Here is an 18,696-nt window from a genome sequence, read left to right on the forward strand (position 1 = left end):
TTTATGCCTTATTGTATGTCTCTCTCAAATATCAATATGCCTTGTATACTGTTGTTCAGGCTAGTTATCATTGTTTTGGTTTGCAATGGAGCCCATAGTTCCACTCCCCGTACCTCTGATACCTCCTTTGTCCCACCCCCCACACATGCGGTGACCTCACCCATTGAGACCAGCATGTCCAGAGATACAACCTCTCTTATCATCACCCATGGCCTGGGCTTGCCTCCGCTGTACCCGTGCCCCACCATACCCTGGTCTGCACATTATGCCCAGAATCTATTCTACCACGCCCATAAATCTGCTCCTTTTATTCCTTGTCCCCAACGCTCTAGGCGACCAGTTTTGATAGCCTTTAGCCGCACCCTCATCCTACTACTCCTCTGTTCCTCGGGTGTTGTGGAGGTAAACCCAGGCCCTGCATGTCCCCAGTCACCCTCATTTGTTGACTTCTGTGATCGAAAAAGCCTTGGCCTCATGCATGTCAACATCAGAAGCCTCCTCCCTAAGTTTGCCTTACTCACCGCTTTAGCACACTCTGCCAACCCTGATGTCCTTGCCGTGTCCGAATCCTGGCTTAGGAAGGCCACCAAAAATTCTGAGATTTCCATACCCAACTATAACACTTTCCGTCAAGATAGAACTGCCAAAGGGGGAGGAGTTGCAATCTACTGCAGAGATAGCCTGCAAAGTTCTGTCATACTTTCCAGTTCTATGCCCAAACAGTTCGAACTTCTAATTTTAAAAATTAATCTCTCCAGAAATAAGTCTCTCACTGTTGCCGCCTGCTACCGACCCCCCTCAGCTCCCAGCTGTGCCCTGGACACCATCTGTGAATTGATCGCTCCCCATCTAGCTTCAGAGTTTGTTCTGTTAGGTGACCTAAACTGGGATATGCTTAACACCCCGGCAGTCCTACAATCTAAGCTTGATGCCCTCAATCTCACTCAAATCATCAAGGAACCCACCAGGTACAACCCTAAATCCGTAAACATGGGCACCCTAATAGACATTATCCTGACCAACTTGCCCTCCAAATACACCTCTGCTGTCTTCAATCAAGATCTCAGCGATCACTGCCTCATTGCCTGTATCCGCCACGGGTCCGCGGCCAAACGACCACCCCTCATCACTGTCAAACGCTCCCTAAAACACTTCTGCGAGCAGGCCTTTCTAATCAACCTGGCCCGGGTACCCTGGAAGGATATTGACCTCATCCCGTCAGTTGAGGATGCCTGGTCATTCTTTAAAAGTTACTTCCTCACCATATTAGACAAGCATGCTCTGTTCAAAAAATGCAGAACCAAGAACAGATATAGCCCTTGGTTCACTCCAGACCTGACTGCCCTCGACCAGCACAAAAACATCCTGTGGCGAACTGCAATAGCATCGAAGAGCCCCCGCGATATGCAACTGTTCAGGGAAGTCAGGAACCAGTACACGCAGTCAGTCAGGAAAGCAAAGGCCAACCTTTTTCAAGCAGAAATTTGCATCCTGTAGCTCTAACTCCAAAAAGTTCTGGGATACTGTAAAGTCCATGGAAAACAAGAGCACCTCCTCCCAGCTGCCCACTTCACTGAGGCTAGGTAACACGGTCACCACTGATAAGTCCGTGATAATCGAAAACTTCAACAAACATTTCTCAATGGCTGGCCATGCCTTCCTCCTGGCGACTCCAAACTTGGCCAACAGCCCCGCCCCCCCCGCTGCTACTCGCCCAAGCCTCCCCAGCTTCTCCTTTACCCATATCCAGATAGCAGATGTTCTGAAAGAGCTGGAAAACCTGGACCCATACAAATCAGCTGGGCTTGACAATCTGGACCCCCTATTTCTGAAACTGTCCGCCGCCATTGTCGCACCCCCTATTACTTGCCTGTTCAACCTCTCCTTCGTATCATCTGAGATCCCCAAGGATTGGAAAGCTGCCGCGGTCATCCCCCTCTTCAAAGGGGGAGACACCCTGGACCCAAACTGTTACAGACCTATATCCATCCTGCCCTGCCTATCTAAGGTCTTCGAAAGCCAAGTCAACAAACAGATCACTGACCATCTCGAATCCCACCGTACCTTCTCCGCTGTGCAATCCGGTTTCCGAGCCGGTCACGGGTGCACCTCAGCCACGCTCAAGGTACTAAACGATGTCATAACCGCCATCGATAAAAGACATTACTGTGCAGCCGTCTTCATCGACCTGACCAAGGCTTTCGACTCTGTCAATCACCATATTCTTATCGGCAGACTCAGTAGCCTCGGTTTTTCTAATGACTGCCTTGCCTGGTTCACCAACTACTTTGCAGACAGAGTTCAGTGTGTCAAATCGGAGGGCATGTTGTCCGGTCCTCTGGCAGTCTCTATGGGGGTACCACAGGGTTCAATTCTCGGGCCGACTCTTTTCTCTGTATACATCAATGATGTTGCTCTTGCTGCGGGCAATTCCCTGATCCACCTCTATGCAGACGACACCATTCTGTATACTTCCGGCCCTTCCTTGGACACTGTGCTATCTAACCTCCAAACGAGCTTCAATGCCATACAACACTCCTTCCGTGGCCTCCAACTGCTCTTAAACGCTAGTAAAACCAAATGCATGCTTTTCAACCGTTCGCTGCCTGCACCCGCACGCCCGACTAGCATCACCACCCTGGACGGTTCCGACCTAGAATATGTGGACATCTATAAGTACCTAGGTGTCTGGCTAGACTGCAAACTCTCCTTCCAGACTCATATCAAACATCTCCAATCCAAAATCAAATCTAGAGTTGGCTTTCTATTCCGCAACAAAGCCTCCTTCACTCACGCCGCAAAAATTACCCTAGTAAAACTGACTATCCTACCGATCCTCGACTTCGGCGATGTCATCTACAAAATAGCTTCCAATACTCTACTCAGCAAACTGGATGCAGTTTATCACAGTGCCATCCGTTTTGTTACTAAAGCACCTTATACGACCCACCACTGCGACCTGTATGCCCTAGTCGGCTGGCCCTCGCTACATGTTCGTCGTCAGACCCACTGGCTCCAGGTCATCTACAAGGCTATGCTAGGTAAAGTGCCGCCTTATCTCAGTTCACTGGTCACGATGGCTACACCCACCCGTAGCACGCGCTCCAGCAGGTGTATCTCACTGATCATCCCTAAAGCCAAAACCTAATTTGGACGCCTTTCCTTCCAGTTCTCTGCTGCCTGCGACTGGAACGAATTGCAAAAATCTCTGAAGTTGGAGACTTTTATCTCCCTCAACAACTTTAAAAATCTGCTATCCGAGCAGCTAACCGATCGCTGCAGCTGTACATAGTCCATCTGTAAACTACCCACCCAATTTACCTACCTCACCCCCCATACTGCTTTTATTTATTTACTTTTCTGCTCTTTTGCACACCAGTATCTCTTCTTGCACATGATCATCTGATGATTTATCACTCCAGTGTTAATCTGCTAAATTGTAATTACTCGATTCATTGCCTACCTCATGCCTTTTGCACACATTGTATATAGATTCTCTTTTTTTCTACCATGTTATTGACTTGTTTATTGTTTACTCCATGTGTAACTCTGTGTTGTTGTCTGTTCACACTGCTATGCTTTATCTTGGCCAGGTCGCAGTTGCAAATGAGAACTTGTTCTCAACTAGCCTACCTGGTTAAATAAAGGTGAAAAAAAAAAAAAAAAAAAAAAAGACCAGGGCCCTATTCCCTATATAGTGCACTACTTTAGCCCAGAGCCCTATTCCCTATATAGTGCATTACTTTAGACCAGAGCCCTATTCCCTATGTAGTGCACTACCTTTGGTGCTATGAGGGGAATAGGGTGCCATTTTGGATGTAGCCTTAAACATAGAACACTAGGCAGGCTGATGACCTCTGATGTCACAGGGCAGTTCCCTGACCTCTAACCCCTCACCTGCATCTGAGAGGTCTCGTAGCGAGCTGCTGAGGGCACTCCTCTTTAGCCCCTCCCCCATGGCGTAGTTGTCATCAAGGCTGCCGCGACCCAATTGGCCGTTCCCAGAGTCCTTCTTCAGCCCCGAGCTCTGTGATAGGCTGGGACGGACCACGCCCTTCTGCTTCTCAAGCTCCGCTAGAGGGGTACACAGAGTCAGGTTAGATTACAGCTCTGGGACCTGTCAGTCAGCCCTGAGCTCTGTGATAGGCTGGGACGGACCACGCCCTTCTGCTTCTCCAGCTCCATTATAGTGACATAATCAAATGAACTTCTGAATCAAGTAACGTTAACTTATATAATTAAATGAACTTCTGAATCTAGTAACGTTAACTTATGTAATCAAATTAACTTATTGGTATTTATTAGGATCCCCATTAGCCACTGTATAAGCATCAGCTACTCTTCCGTGGGTCCACATGAAACATGACAATGACATAGGGCAGAACATTATTAGTCAAGGACTGAAATACCTTTGAAACGTCACATAGTGCCGACATATCAGTACTACACACAATATCAAGGTCTAATACATGGTTTTGATCCCATACTTCTTTAAGGCGTTGGCTAGCCCAGTCTTGAGGTTCAAATCAAATCAAATGTCATTGGTCACATACACAGTAGCTTGCGGAAGTATTCACCCCGCTTGGCCTTTTTCCTAATTTTGTTTTTCCTAACAACCTGGAATTAAAATAGATTTTTTGGGGGTTTGTATCATTTGATTTACACAACATACCTACCACTTTGAAGATGCAAAATATTTGTTATTATGAAACAAACAAGAAATAAGTTTTAAAAAACTGAAAACTTGAGTGTGCATAACTATTCACCCTCTACAAGTAAATAAAGTAAAGACTTTGTAGAGCCACCTTTTGCAGCAATTACAGCTGCAAGTCTCTTGGGGTATGTCTCTATAAGCTTGGCACATCTAGCCAGTGGGATTTTTGCCTATTCTTCAAGGCAAAACTGCTCCAGCTCCTTCAAGTTGGATGGGTTCCGCTGGTGTACAGCAATCTTTAAGTCATACCACAGATTCTCAAATGGATTGAGGTCTGGGCATTGACTAGGCCATTCCAAGACATTTAAATGTTTCCCCTTAACCTGTCTAGGATCAGCGTGGCGCTAGCGGCACCCCCCCCCCCCCCCACTGAAAAACCAGTGCCGCGAAATTCAAAAAAAATATTTTTTTAAAATATTTAACTTTCACACATTAAAGTCCAATACAGCTAATGAAAGACACAGATCTTATGAATCCAGTCAACATTTCCGATTTTTAAAATGTTTTACAGGGAAGACACAATATGTAAAGATGTACATCTATTACCTAAAAACACATTAGCATAATCCACCATCTTTTATTTGTCCACCAACACCAGTAGCCATCACCAATTCGGCTAAACTAAGATATTTATAGCCCCTAACCAACAAAAAAACTCATTAGATGACAGTCTGATAACATATTTATGGTATGGGATAGGTTTTGTTAGAAAAAAGTGCATATTTCAGGTATATGGCATAGTTTACAATTGCACCCACCATCACAAATGGACTAGAATAATTACAATGAGCAACGTGTTTACCTAACTACTAATCATCAAACATTTCGTAAAAATACACAGCATACACGAATCGAAAGACACAGATCCTGTGAATACAGACAATATTTCAGATTTTCTAAGTGTCTTACAGCGAAAACACAATAAATCGTTATATTAGCTTAGCACATAGCAATTAGCAGCCCAGCATTGATTCTAGCCAAAGTGAGCGATAAAAGTCAACATCGCCAAAAGATATTAATTTTTTCACTAACCTTCTCAGAATTCTTCCGATGACACTCCTGTAACATCACATTACAACATGCATATACAGTTTGATCGAAAATGTTTATATTTAGCCACCAAAATCATGGTTAGACAATGTGAAATGTAGACAAGCTGGTCAGAAAAAGTCCTTGCGCCACTTAGACAGTGATCTACTCTTATACATAAATACTCATAAACGTGACTAAAAAATATAGGGTGGACAGGGATTGATAGACAATTTAATTCTTAATACAATTGCGTTATTACATTTTTTAATTTATCCTTACTTTTCAATACAGTTTGCGCCAAGCGAAGCTACGTCAAAAAACATGGCGTCCTTAGCCACTAAAATGTTTCGACAGAAACACGATTTATCATAATAAAAATGTCCTACCTTGAGCTGTTCTTCCATCAGTATCTTGGGCAAAGGATCCTTTCTTGGGAGAAATCGTCTTTTGGTGGAAAGCTGTCCTCTTGCCATGTGGAAATGTCAACTACGTTCGGGATGAACTGAAAAGCGTGCCCAACTTTTCACATCGTTGCAAAAATAAATGTCCCAAAATCGCACTAAACGGATATAAATTGCTATAAAACGCTTTAAATTAACTACTTTGTGATGTTTGTAACTCCTATAACGAGTGAAAAGATGACCGGAGAAATATAACAGGCTAAACTAACGCTTGGAACAGGAGAGGGTCGGTGTCTTCCACGCGCGTTACGCAGCAAGAAAAGACTTGCTAGCTAAAGGTTTTTTTCATTTGTAGGGCCTGTGAACGAGCAATCGAGCCCGTTGGAATCGTCATCACGTAAAGGCATCCAGGGGAAGACGTAAGAAGTGTCCGTATAGTCATAGCAACGACAGAGCCCTTTTAAATGACTTCAGAAAAGTGGCCAACGTTTCTCAAATCTGACTCCATGTCAGGGAAATTGCTGTAGAATGGGCTCTGTTCCACTTAGAGACAAAATTTCAACTCCTATAGAAACTATAGACTGTTTTCTATCCAATAATAATAATAATATGCATATTGTACGATCAAGGATTTTGTGGGAAGCCGTTTAAAAAATTAGCCACATTAGCATAAATAGTCTAAACAGCGCCCCCATAGCAGTACGCTTAGGGTCATTGTCCTGCTGGAAGGTGAACATCCATCCCAGTCTCAAATCTCTGGAAGACTGAAACAGGTTTCCATCAAGAATTTCCCTGTATTTGGCGCCATCCATCATTCCTTCAATTCTGACCAGTTTCCCCATCCCTGCTGATGAAAAACATCCCCACAGCATGATGCTTCACTGTGGGGATGGTGTTCTCAGGGTGATGAGAGGTGTTGGGTTTGTCCCAGACATAGCGTTTTCCTTGATGGTCAAAAAGCTCAATTTTAGACTTCCATTTGTTTGGGGAGTCTCCAACATGCCATTTGGTGAACACCAAACATGTTTGCTTATTAAGCAATGGCTTTTTCCTGGCCACTCTTCCATAAGCCTAGCTCTGTGGAGTGTACGGCTTAAAGTGGTTCTATGGACAGATACTCCAATCTCTGCTGTGGAACTTTGCAGCTCCTTCAGGGTTATCTTTGGTCTCTTTGTAGCCTCTCTGATTAATGTCCTCCTTGCCTGGTACATGAGTTTTGGTGGGTGGCCCTCTCTTGGCAGGTTTGTTGTGGTGCCATATTCTTTCCATTTTTTAATAATGGATTCAGTGGTGCTCTGTGGGATGTTCAAAGTTTAGGATATTTTTTTATAACCCAACCTGATCTTTACTTCTCCACAACTTTGTCCCTGACCTGTTTGGAAAGCTCCTTGGTCTTCATAGTGCCACTTACTTGGTGGTGCCCCAGACTCTGGGGCCTGGTTGCACCAGCGGAGTCAATCACCACTTTCCGGAGACACCTGAAACCCCACCTCTTTAAGGAATACCTAGGATAGGATAAAGTAATCCTTCTAATCCCCCCCTTAAAAGAGTTAGATGCACTATTGTAAAGTGGTTGTTCCACTGGATATCATAAGGTGAATGCACCAATTTGTAAGTCGCTCTGGATAAGAGCGTCTGCTAAATCACTTAAATGTAAATGTAAATTTAGGAGTTTCAATACCCACCACTTTTACATGTTTTTTTTAAATCATTTTTTGAAACAACAATGTTTTTGTTTTTCTTCACCAATTTGGAATATTTTGTGTATGTCCATTACATGAAATACAAAATAAAAATCTATTTAAATTACAGGTTGTAATGCAATAAAATACGAAAAACGTCAAGGGGGATACAAGGCACTGTATTTAGCAGATGTTGTTGCGGGTGTAGCGAAATGCTCGTGTTCCTAGCTCCAACTCCAACAAAATAGCTAACAATTCACAAAAATACACACATCTAAAAGTAAAAGAATGTAATTAAAAAATATATAAATATTAGGATGAGCAATGTCGGAGTGGCATTGACTAAATACAGTAGAATAGAATACAGTATATACATATGAGATGTAAAGCAGTATGTAAACATTATTAAAGTGGCCAGTGATTCCATGTCTATGTATATAGGGCAGTAGCCTCTAAGGTGCACGTTTAAGTAGCCGGCTAGTGATGGCTATTTAACAGTCTGATGGCCTTGCGATATAAGCTGTTTTTCAGTTTCTCGGTCCCTGCTTTGATGCACCTGTATTGACGTCGCCTTCTGGATGATATCAGGGTGAACAAGCCGTGTCTCAGGTGGTTGATGTCCTTGATGATCTTTTTGGCCTTCCTGTGACATTGGGTGCTGTAGGTGTCCTGGAGGGCAGGCAGTGTGCCCCCGGTGATGCGTTGGGCAGACCGTACCACCCTCTGGAGAGCCCTGTGGTTGCGGGCGGTGCAGTTGTTGTACCAGGTGGTGATACAGCCACACAGGATGCTCTCAATTGTGCAATCTTTAAACGTTTCTGAGGGTCTTAGGAAGGGAGTAGCAAAATGGAGTTGTGATCTGATTTGCCGAAGCGAGGGCAGGTAGCATTGATCTAGGGTTTTCCTTAAGCGAGTAAAGTCAATGTGTTGATAGAACTTCGATTGCTTTTTCCTCAAATTTGCTTTGTTAAAATCCCCAGCTACAAAAAATGCGGCCTCAAGATATGTGGTTTCCAGTTTGCATGAAGTCCAATGTAGTTACTTGAGTGCCATTGTGGTATTGGCTTGAGGGGGAATAGACACAGCTGTGACTATAACCGAAGAGACTTATCTTGGGAGGTAATACAGTCGGCATTTGATTGAGGTATTCTAGGTCGGGTGAACAAAAGAACTTGAGTTTCTGCATGTTATCACAATCACACCATGTATAGTTAATCATGAAGCATACATCCCCACTTTTCTTCTTCCCGGAGAGTTCTTTATTCCTGTCTGTGCGATGAACTGAGAACCCAGCTGGCTGGATGGATGGGGACAGTATATCCCGAGAGAGCCATTATTCCGTGAAACAGAATATGTTACAGTCCGTGATGTCTCTCTGGAAGGAGATCCTCGACTTGGCTCATCTACTTTATTGTACAGAGACTGAACATTAGCGAGTGATATACTGAACATTAGATAGTAATATACTGAACATTAGCGAGTAATATACTGAACATTAGATAGTAATATACTGAACATTAGATAGTAATATACTGAACATTAGATAGTAATATACTGAACATTAGATAGTAATATACTGAACATTAGATAGTAATATACTGAACATTAGATAGTAATATACTGAACATTAGATAGTAATATACTGAACATTAGATAGTAATATACTGAACATTAGATAGTAATATACTGAACATTAGATAGTAATATACTGAACATTAGATAGTAACATACTGAACATTAGATAGTAATATCCTGAACATTAGATAGTAATATACTGAACATTAGATAGTAATATAATCGGAAGCGGTGGGTGGTGTGCCCGCCTCCTGAGTCAGACTAGTAGTCCTCTCCGAATACCTCTTCTCTGCCGGCGGCAACTTTAAGCAGCCTCTGGGATAAGTTAAATTTTGCCATGGAGGGTACGAACAAAGGATCCAATTCGGGAAAGTCCTGGTCATACTGCTGGTGAGTTACCATCGCTCTGATATCCAAAAGTTATTTCTGGCTGTATGTAATAACACAAAAAGCATTCTGGGCTAACAATGTAAGCAATAACACACACAAAAAACTAAATACTACAAAGTTGCTTCGGAGCTAGAATCAGAGCTGTCATGTCTGTCGGCGCCATGTTACTTTTTTTTTTTCAGCAGGCTAACCCTGTCTTCAAACCTAGGTATGTCCACTACTCACACTCTATGCGGTATTTCTCCATCTCCTGGACCTCAGCGATGGATTCTCTCAGGTCGTCAGTGAACTTCTTCCTGTCCTGAGGGTTGGGAGCGTTGAAGTTGATTAAAAGCTTGATATCCGCTCGGGGAACCGCCGATGTTAACCTCACACCGTTGGGATAGTCTAGGAGGGATGACATCACAAGAAAAATAATATTTAACCCGAAAGTAAGTTGCAGCACCAGAGGGTTTAATAATAGTTTCAGCTTCATAGGGCAGCACCAGAGGGTTTAGTAATAGTTTCAGCTTCATAGTGCAGCACCAGAGGGTTTAATGATAGTTTCAGCTTCATAGGGCAGCACCAGAGGGTTTAATAATAGTTTCAGCTTCATAGGGCAGCACCAGAGGGTTTAATAATAGTTTCAGCTTCATAGGGCAGCACCAGAGGGTTTAATAATAGTTTCAGCGTCATAGGGCAGCACAAGAGGGTTTAATAATAGTTTCAGCTTCATAGGGCAGCACCAGAGGGATTAATAATAGTTTCAGCTTCATAGGGCAGCACCAGAGGGTTTAATAATAGTTTCAGCTTCATAGGGCAGCACCAGAGGGTTCAATAATAGTTTCAGCTTCATAGGGCAGCACCAGAGGGTTTAATAATAGTTTCAGCTTCATAGGGCAGCACCAGAGGGTTTAGTAATAGTTTCAGCTTCATAGGGCAGCACCAGAGGGTTTAATAATAGTGTCAGCTTCATAGGGAAGCACCAGAGGGTTTAATAATAGTTTAAGCTTCATAGGGCAGCACCAGAGGGTTTAATAATAGTTTAAGCTTCATAGGGCAGCACCAGATGGTTTAATAATAGTTTAAGCTTCATAGGGCAGCACCAGAGGGTTTAATAATAGTTTCAGCTTCATAGGGCAGCACCAGAGGGTTTAATAATAGTTTAAGCTTCATAGGGCAGCACCAGAGGGTTTAATAATAGTTTAAGCTTCATAGGGCAGCACCAGATGGTTTAATAATAGTTTAAGCTTCATAGGGCAGCACCAGAGGGTTTAATAATAGTTTCAGCTTCATAGGGCAGCACCAGAGGGTTTAATAATAGTTTCAGCTTCATAGGGCAGCACCAGAGGGTTTAATAATAGTGTCAGATTCATAGGGCAGCACCAGAGGGTTTAATAATAGTTCCAGCACTCGTAGGGCAGCACCAGAGGGTTTAGTAATAGTTTCAGCTTCATAGGGCAGCACCAGAGGGTTTAATAATAGTTTCAGCTTCATAGGCCAGCACCAGAGGGTTTAATAATAGTTTCAGCTTCATAGGGCAGCACCAGAGGGTTTAATAATAGTTTCAGCTTCATAGGGCAGCACCAGAGGGTTTAATAATAGTTTCAGCTTCATAGGGCAGCACCAGAGGATTTAATAATAGTGTCAGCGTCATAGGGCAGCACCAGAGGATTTAATAATAGTGTCAGCGTCATAGGGCAGCACCAGAGGGTTTAGTAATAGTTCCAGCTTCATAGGGCAGCACCAGAGGGTTTAATAATAGTGTCAGCTTCATAGGGCAGCACCAGAGGATTTAATAATAGTTTCAGCTTCATAGGGCAGCACCAGAGGGTTTAATAATAGTTTCAGCTTCATAGGGCAGCACCAGAGGGTTTGTTAAGGCTGTCGCTTTCCTCATCCTCAGATGAGGTGAGGAGAGAAGGATCTTCTGACCAAAATGCGGGTTCAGGGAAATATGCCATCTTTATTTATTAACAACGATGAAGATGGTAACACGAAACAAAACAAAACACTTTCAAAACTACAAAATAACAAAACGACGTAGAACGGAACCTGAACATAAACTCACATACATAAACGTAAACTCACGGACAGGAACGTTACATCGAAACACACGAACAGCCAAACAGCTCCGAAAGTGAATAACATCGACAACGACGAAGACATCACAGGAGACAATCACCCACAAACAAACAGTGAGAATGCCCTACCTAAATATGACTCTTGATTAGAGGAAAACGCAAACCACCTGCCTCTAATCAAGAGCCATACCAGGCAAACCAAAAACAACATAGAAACAGATAACATAGACTGCCCACCCAAAACTAACGCCCTGACCATAAACACATAAAAACTAACATAAATAGGTCAGGACTGTTACAGTACCCCCCCCCTCAAGGTGCGAACGCCGGGCGCACCAGCACAAAGTCCAGGGGAGGGTCCGGGTGGGCAGTTGACCACGGTGGTGGTTCCGGCTCAGGACGCTGTCCCCACACCACCATAGTCACTCCCCTCTTCTGTCTACCCCCTCCACTGACCACCCTAAAACTACTTTCCCCAAAATAAACAGCCAGCACCGGGACAAGGGGCAGCACCGGGACAAGGGGTAGCACCGGGACAAGGGGCAGCACCGGGACAAGGGGCAGCACCAGGATAAGGACCAGCACCGGAATAAGGGGCAGCACCGGGACAAGGGGCAGCACCGGGACAAGGGGCAGCACCGGGACAAGGGGCAGCACCGGGACAAGGGGCAGCACCGGGACAAGGGGCAGCACCGGAACAAGGGGCAGCACCAGGATAAGGACCAGCACCGGAATAAGGGGCAGCACCGGGACAAGGGGCAGCACCGGGACAAGGGGCAGCACCGGGACAAGGGGCAGCACCGGGACAAGGGGCAGCACCGGGACAAGGGGCAGCACCGGGACAAGGGGCAGCACCGGGACAAAGGGCAGCACCGGAACAAGGGGCAACACCGGGACAAGGGGCAGATCCCGGCTGAAGGACTCTGACAGGTCCTGTTTGGACGGCTCTGGCAGGTCCTGGCTGGACGGCTCTGGCAGGTCCATGCAGGCTGACGGCTCTCTACGCTCATGGCAGGCTGACGGCTCTCGACGCTCATGGCAGGCTGACGGCTCTCGACGCTCATGGCAGGCTGACGGCTCTCGACGCTCATGGCTCTCTGACGGCTCTGGCTGCTCATGGCTCTCTGACGGCTCTGGCTGCTCATGGCTCTCTGACGGCTCTGGCTGCTCATGGCTCTCTGACGGCTCTGGCTGCTCATGGCTCTCTGACGGCTCTGGCTGCTCATGGCTCTCTGACGGCTCTGGCTGCTCATGGCTCTCTGACGGCTCTGGCTGCTCATGGCTCTCTGACGGCTCTGGCTGCTCATGGCTCGCTGGCGGCTCTGGCAGATCCTGTCTGGTTGGCGGCTCTGGCAGATCCTGTCTGGTTGGCGGCTCTGGCAGATCCTGTCTGGTTGGCGGCTCTGGCAGATCCTGTCTGGTTGGCGGCTCTGGCAGATCCTGTCTGGCTGACGGCTCTAGCGGCTCCTGTCTGGCTGACGGCTCTAGCGGCTCCTGTCTGGCGGATGGCTCTGTAGGCTCATGGCAGACGGGCGGCTTTGCAGGCTCATGGCAGACGGGCGGCTTTGCAGGCTCATGGCAGACGGATGGCTCAGACGGCGCTGGGGAGACGGATGGCTCAGATGGCGCTGGGGAGACGGATGGCTCAGATGGCGCTGGGGAGACGGATGGCTCAGATGGCGCTGGGGAGACGGATGGCTCAGATGGCGCTGGGGAGACGGATGGCTCAGATGGCACTGGGGAGACAGATAGCTCTGTAGGGAGGAGAAGGAGAGACAGCCTGGTGCGTGGTCTAGGCACCGGCTGCGCTGGAGAGGAGGAAACAGCAGGAGAGAGAACCCGGAGAGACAGCCTGGTACGGGGGGCTGCCACCGGAGGACTGGTACATGGAGGTGGCACCGGGTCTACCGGACCGTGAAGGAGGACACGTGTTCTTGAGCACCGAGCCTCCCCAACCCTACCAGGTTGAATGAACCCCGTAGCCCTGCCAGTGCGGCGAGGTGGAAGAGCCCGCACTGGGCTATGCAGGCGAACCGGGGACACCACCTGTAAGGCTGGTGCCATGTACACCGGCCCGAGGAGACGTACTGGAGACCAGCTACGTTGGGCCGGCTTCATTGCACCCGGCTCGATGCCCAACCTAGCCCTCCCAGTGCGGCAAGGTGGAATAGCCCGCACTGGGCTAAGCACGCGTACTGGGGACACCGTGCGCTTTACCGCATAACACGGTGTCTTACCAGTACGACGCCTTCTACCTCCACGGTAAGCACGGGGAGTTGGCTTGGGTATCCTACCCGGCTTTGCCACACTCCTCGTGTGCCCCCCCCCAAAAAATTTTTTGGTCTGACTCACGGGCTCCCAACCGCGTCGTCGCGCTGCCTCCTCATACCAGCGCTCCTGGGCTGTGCCTTCTTCTCCTCCTTTGGACGGCGATATTCCCCTGGTTGAGCCCAAGGTCCTCTACCGTCCAGGATCTCCTCCCAAGTCCAGAAGTCCTTGTTGCTCCGTCGAGCATTCCCATACCGCTTGGTCTCTGTTTGTTGGTGGGTGATTCTGTTAAGGCTGTCGCTTTCCTCATCCTCAGATGAGGTGAGGAGAGAAGGATCTTCTGACCAAAATGCGGGTTCAGGGAAATATGCCATCTTTATTATAACAACGATGATGGCAAACACGAAACGAAACAAAACACTTTCAAAACTACAAAATAACAAAACGACGTAGAACGGAACCTGAACATAAACTCACATACATAAACGTAAACTCACGGACAGGAACGTTACATCGAAACACACGAACAGCCAAACAGCTCCGAAAGTGAATAACATCGACAACGACGAAGACATCACAGGAGACAATCACCCACAAACAAACAGTGAGAATGCCCTACCTAAATATGACTCTTGATTAGAGGAAAACGCAAACCACCTGCCTCTAATCAAGAGCCATACCAGGCAAACCAAAAACAACATAGAAACAGATAACATAGACTGCCCACCCAAAACTAACGCCCTGACCATAAACACATAAAAACTAACATAAATAGGTCAGGACTGTTACAGGGTTTAATAATAGTTTCCCAGGCTCAGATTAAGCCTGGTCCTGGACTTAAAATCATGCTCAATATAGAATATCCATTGACTGAATCTGTATTTGGGAACACCGCCCAGAGACACACAGAACCATCACAGCAGTAGATACTTACACTGGTTCTCAAACAGCAGCACCTGCATCCCATAAAGGGAGAAGGACTGTCTGAAGCTGTATGTCACACAGTTTTTCTTCTTCTGGAAGATCTTTGTCACCTAGTTGGGGAAAAAACACACAGGGACATTCAGGACTCGGTCACCCTTCATAAACAGACTAATGTTCCCTCTGTACATCAGAAACAACAATGTCAACACGCTGTGTGTCCAAAGGACCAGGATTGAAGAGCTTCTACTGGGTGAGAATGCACTCAAGAAATAACTAGAGCCAGACAGAGTTCAGTTCTACAGTACGTACCACCACCAGGTCATTGAAGAGCTTCTACTGGGTGAGAATGCACTCAAGAAATAACTAGAGCCAGACAGAGTTCAGTTCTACAGTACGTACCACCACCAGGTCATTGAAGAGGAAGATCTCTCTCTGGTGCAGACCCAGTTTCTGAGGCTTGTTGGGGTCTGGAACCTCAAACAACCTGCAGTAACACACCAGCCTGCGGTGTGGCAGGGACAGAACACAGCCTAGACCATGGTGCAGAGAACCAATCTGCATTTGGGGGGAGAAAGAAAGAGAGAGAGAGATCAAGTCATTCTTTGTAACAATACACAGGCCTAGAATTTCTCAGCAAACAGCTGGAGGCAGTTTGAGCTACATTTTTGTGGAATGTCTGCCGATACATGTGAGAGTCTCTCACTCCCCCTACCGCCGCAAAACGGTTGTCTCGACGTCTGAATGCTCGGCAATGAACTGACATTTATTCCTCAGGTGCTGACCTGTTGCACCCTCAATAACCACTGTGATTATTATTTGCCCCTGCTGGTCATCTATAAACGTTTGAACATCTTGAAGGACGATCTGGCCTTAAGGCTGGTTCCTCTCTAGGTTTCTTCCTAGGTTTCTGCTTCTCTAGGGAGTTCTTCCTAACCACCATGTTTCTGCATAGCTAGCTGTTTGGGGTTTTAGGCTGGGTTTCTGTATAGCACTTTGTGACAACTACCGATGTAAAAAAGGGCTTTATAAATACATTGGATTGAGTTGGTAAATCATAGGGAATAGAATAGTTGGTCACCGCCGATTTATTTCCACCCCTTTCCCTTAGACAATATACTACATACCCAGTTCACCATGCATCAAGCCTTCAGCATTACACACAGTAGACTACATATTTCCCTTAGACAATATACTACATACCCAGTTCACCATGCATCAAGCCTTCAGCATTACACACAGTAGACTCCATATTTCCCTTAGACAATATACTACATTCCCAGTTCACCATGCATCAAGCCTTCAGCATTACACACAGTAGACTACATATTTCCCTTAGACAATATACTACATACCCAGTTCACCATGCATCAAGCCTTCAGCATTACACACAGTAGACTACATATTTCCCTTAGACAATACGTCAAAGGGACTTCAGCTGGTACTTCAGAAAATGGCATTTCTCATGTTCAATGTGTAACGGGTGACGCTCTCCTCATCCTCGGATGAGGTGAGGAGAGAAGGATCTTCTGACCAAAACGCAGCTTGTGGGAAATAAGCCATCTTTTATTTAACAACGCTGATGGCAAAACACGAAACGAAACAAACACTTTCCAAACTACAAAATAACAAAACGACGTTGACGAAACCTGAACATAAACTTATATAACTAAACATAAACTTACGTACAGGAAACAGACGACATCGAAACGAAAACGAAACAAACAAACGCTACAGTCCAGTGTGGTACGAACAAACATACTGACACAGGAGACAATCACCCACAAACAAACAGTGAGAATGCCCTACCTAAATATGACTCTTAATTAGAGGCAAACGCAAACCACCTGCCTCTAATCAAGAGCCATACCAGGCAAACCAAAACCAACATAGAAACAGATAACATAGAATGCCCACCCAACCTCACGTCCTGACCAACTAACACACAAAAACTAACATAAATAGGTCAGGAACGTGACAGTACCCCCCCCCACAAGGTGCGAACTCCGGACGCACCAGCACAAAGTCTAGGGGAGGGTCTGGGTGGGCATCTAACCACAGTGGTGGTTCAGGCTCGGGGCGCGGTTCCCACCCCACCATAATCCATCCTAACTTCCTCCCTCCAAGAATGTCCACCCTCTTTTGACCCCCACAAAATTCCCTTAACAACATATCTAATAGGGACAACACCGGGACAGAGAGATAAATCAAGAAAGAGGGATAGATAAGAATATAGAGATAGATGAAGATAGAGAGGGAGATTAGGATAGAGGGGCAACTCCGGACTGAAAGGCAGCTCCGGACAGAGAGACAGCTCTGGACTGATGGGCAGTTCTGGGTATCCAGCCTTTTAAGGCTGAAGGACAGCTCATGGCTGACTGACGAATCTCGACGCTCATGGCAGGCTGACTGCTCTCGACGCTCATGGCAGGCTGACGGCTCCTGACGCTCATGGCAGGCTGACGGCTCTCGACGCTCATGGCAGGCTGACGGCTCTCGACGCTCATGGCAGGCTGACGGCTCTCGACGCTCATGGCGCTCTGACGGCTCTGGCTGCTCATGGCGCTCTGACGGCTCTGGCTGCTCATGGCGCTCTGACGGCTCTGGCTGCTCATGGCGCTCTGACGGCTCTGGCTGCTCATGGCTCGCTGGCGGCTCTGGCAGATCCTGTCTGGTTGGCGGCTCTGGCAGATCCTGTCTGGTTGGCGGCTCTGGCAGATCCTGTCTGGTTGGCGGCTCTGGCAGATCCTGTCTGGTTGGCGGCTCTGGCAGATCCTGTCTGTTTGGCGGCTCTGGCAGATCCTGTCTGGCTGACGGCTCTAGCGGCTCCTGTCTGGCTGATGGCTCTAGCGGCTCCTGTCTGGCTGACGGCTCTGTAGGCTCATGGCAGACGGGCGGCTTTGCAGGCTCATGGCAGACGGGCGGCTTTGCAGGCTCATGGCAGACGGGCGGCTTTGCAGGCTCCTGGCAGACGGATGGCTCAGACGGCGCTGGGGAGACGGATGGCTCAGATGGCGCTGGGGAGACGGATGGCTCAGATGGCGCTGGGGAGACGGATGGCTCAGATGGCGCTGGGGAGACGGATGGCTCTGGCCGGATATGGCGCACTGTAGACCTGGTGCGTGGTGCCAGAACTGGAGGCACCGTGCTAATGACAAGCACCTTCCTACTAGTGCGGGGAGCAGGGACAGGGCACACTGTATTCTCAAAGCCTACTCTATCCCTGATGCGTGGTACCGGCACTGGTGACGCCGGGCTGAGGACAAGCACATCAGGATTAGTAGGGGGAGAATATACAGTGTGTACAGGGCTCTGGAGACGCACTGGTAGCTTAGTGCGTGGGGCCGGAACTGGAGGCACCGGGCTAGATACACGCACTACAGGGAGAGTGCGTGGAGGAGGAACAGGGCTCAGGATACGCACTGGTAGCCTAGTGCGTAGTGTATACACTGTAGGTACTAGGCTGGGGCGGGGAGGTGGTGCCGGAAATACCGGACCGTGGAGGCGTACTGGCACTCTTGAGCATTGAGCCTGCCCAACCTTACCTGGTTGAATGCTCCCGGTTGCCCGACCAGTGCGGGGAGGTGGAATAACCCGCACCGGCCTATGTAAGCGAACCGGGGAAACCATGCGTAAGGCAGGTGCCATGT

General features: G+C 47.2%; 1 protein-coding gene across 2 annotated transcripts in view; it reads right to left on the minus strand.

Moving 5' to 3' along the window:
- Positions 1 to 18,696, minus strand: part of LOC129842152 (IQ motif and SEC7 domain-containing protein 1-like) — a 274,873-nt gene that overhangs the window by 18,072 nt on the left and 238,105 nt on the right. For both annotated transcript variants that reach the window (XM_055910566.1, XM_055910567.1), the window contains exons 9-12: positions 15,449 to 15,604; positions 15,060 to 15,159; positions 10,020 to 10,181; positions 3,898 to 4,074 (exon numbers count right to left, since the gene is read on the minus strand). In XM_055910566.1, the coding sequence (XP_055766541.1) occupies positions 3,898 to 4,074; positions 10,020 to 10,181; positions 15,060 to 15,159; positions 15,449 to 15,604 (595 nt within the window). The remainder of the gene's footprint in view (positions 1 to 3,897; positions 4,075 to 10,019; positions 10,182 to 15,059; positions 15,160 to 15,448; positions 15,605 to 18,696) is intronic.

Source organism: Salvelinus fontinalis, unplaced genomic scaffold, assembly GCF_029448725.1.
Source record: "Salvelinus fontinalis isolate EN_2023a unplaced genomic scaffold, ASM2944872v1 scaffold_0018, whole genome shotgun sequence".
Lineage (NCBI taxonomy): Eukaryota > Metazoa > Chordata > Actinopteri > Salmoniformes > Salmonidae > Salvelinus > Salvelinus fontinalis.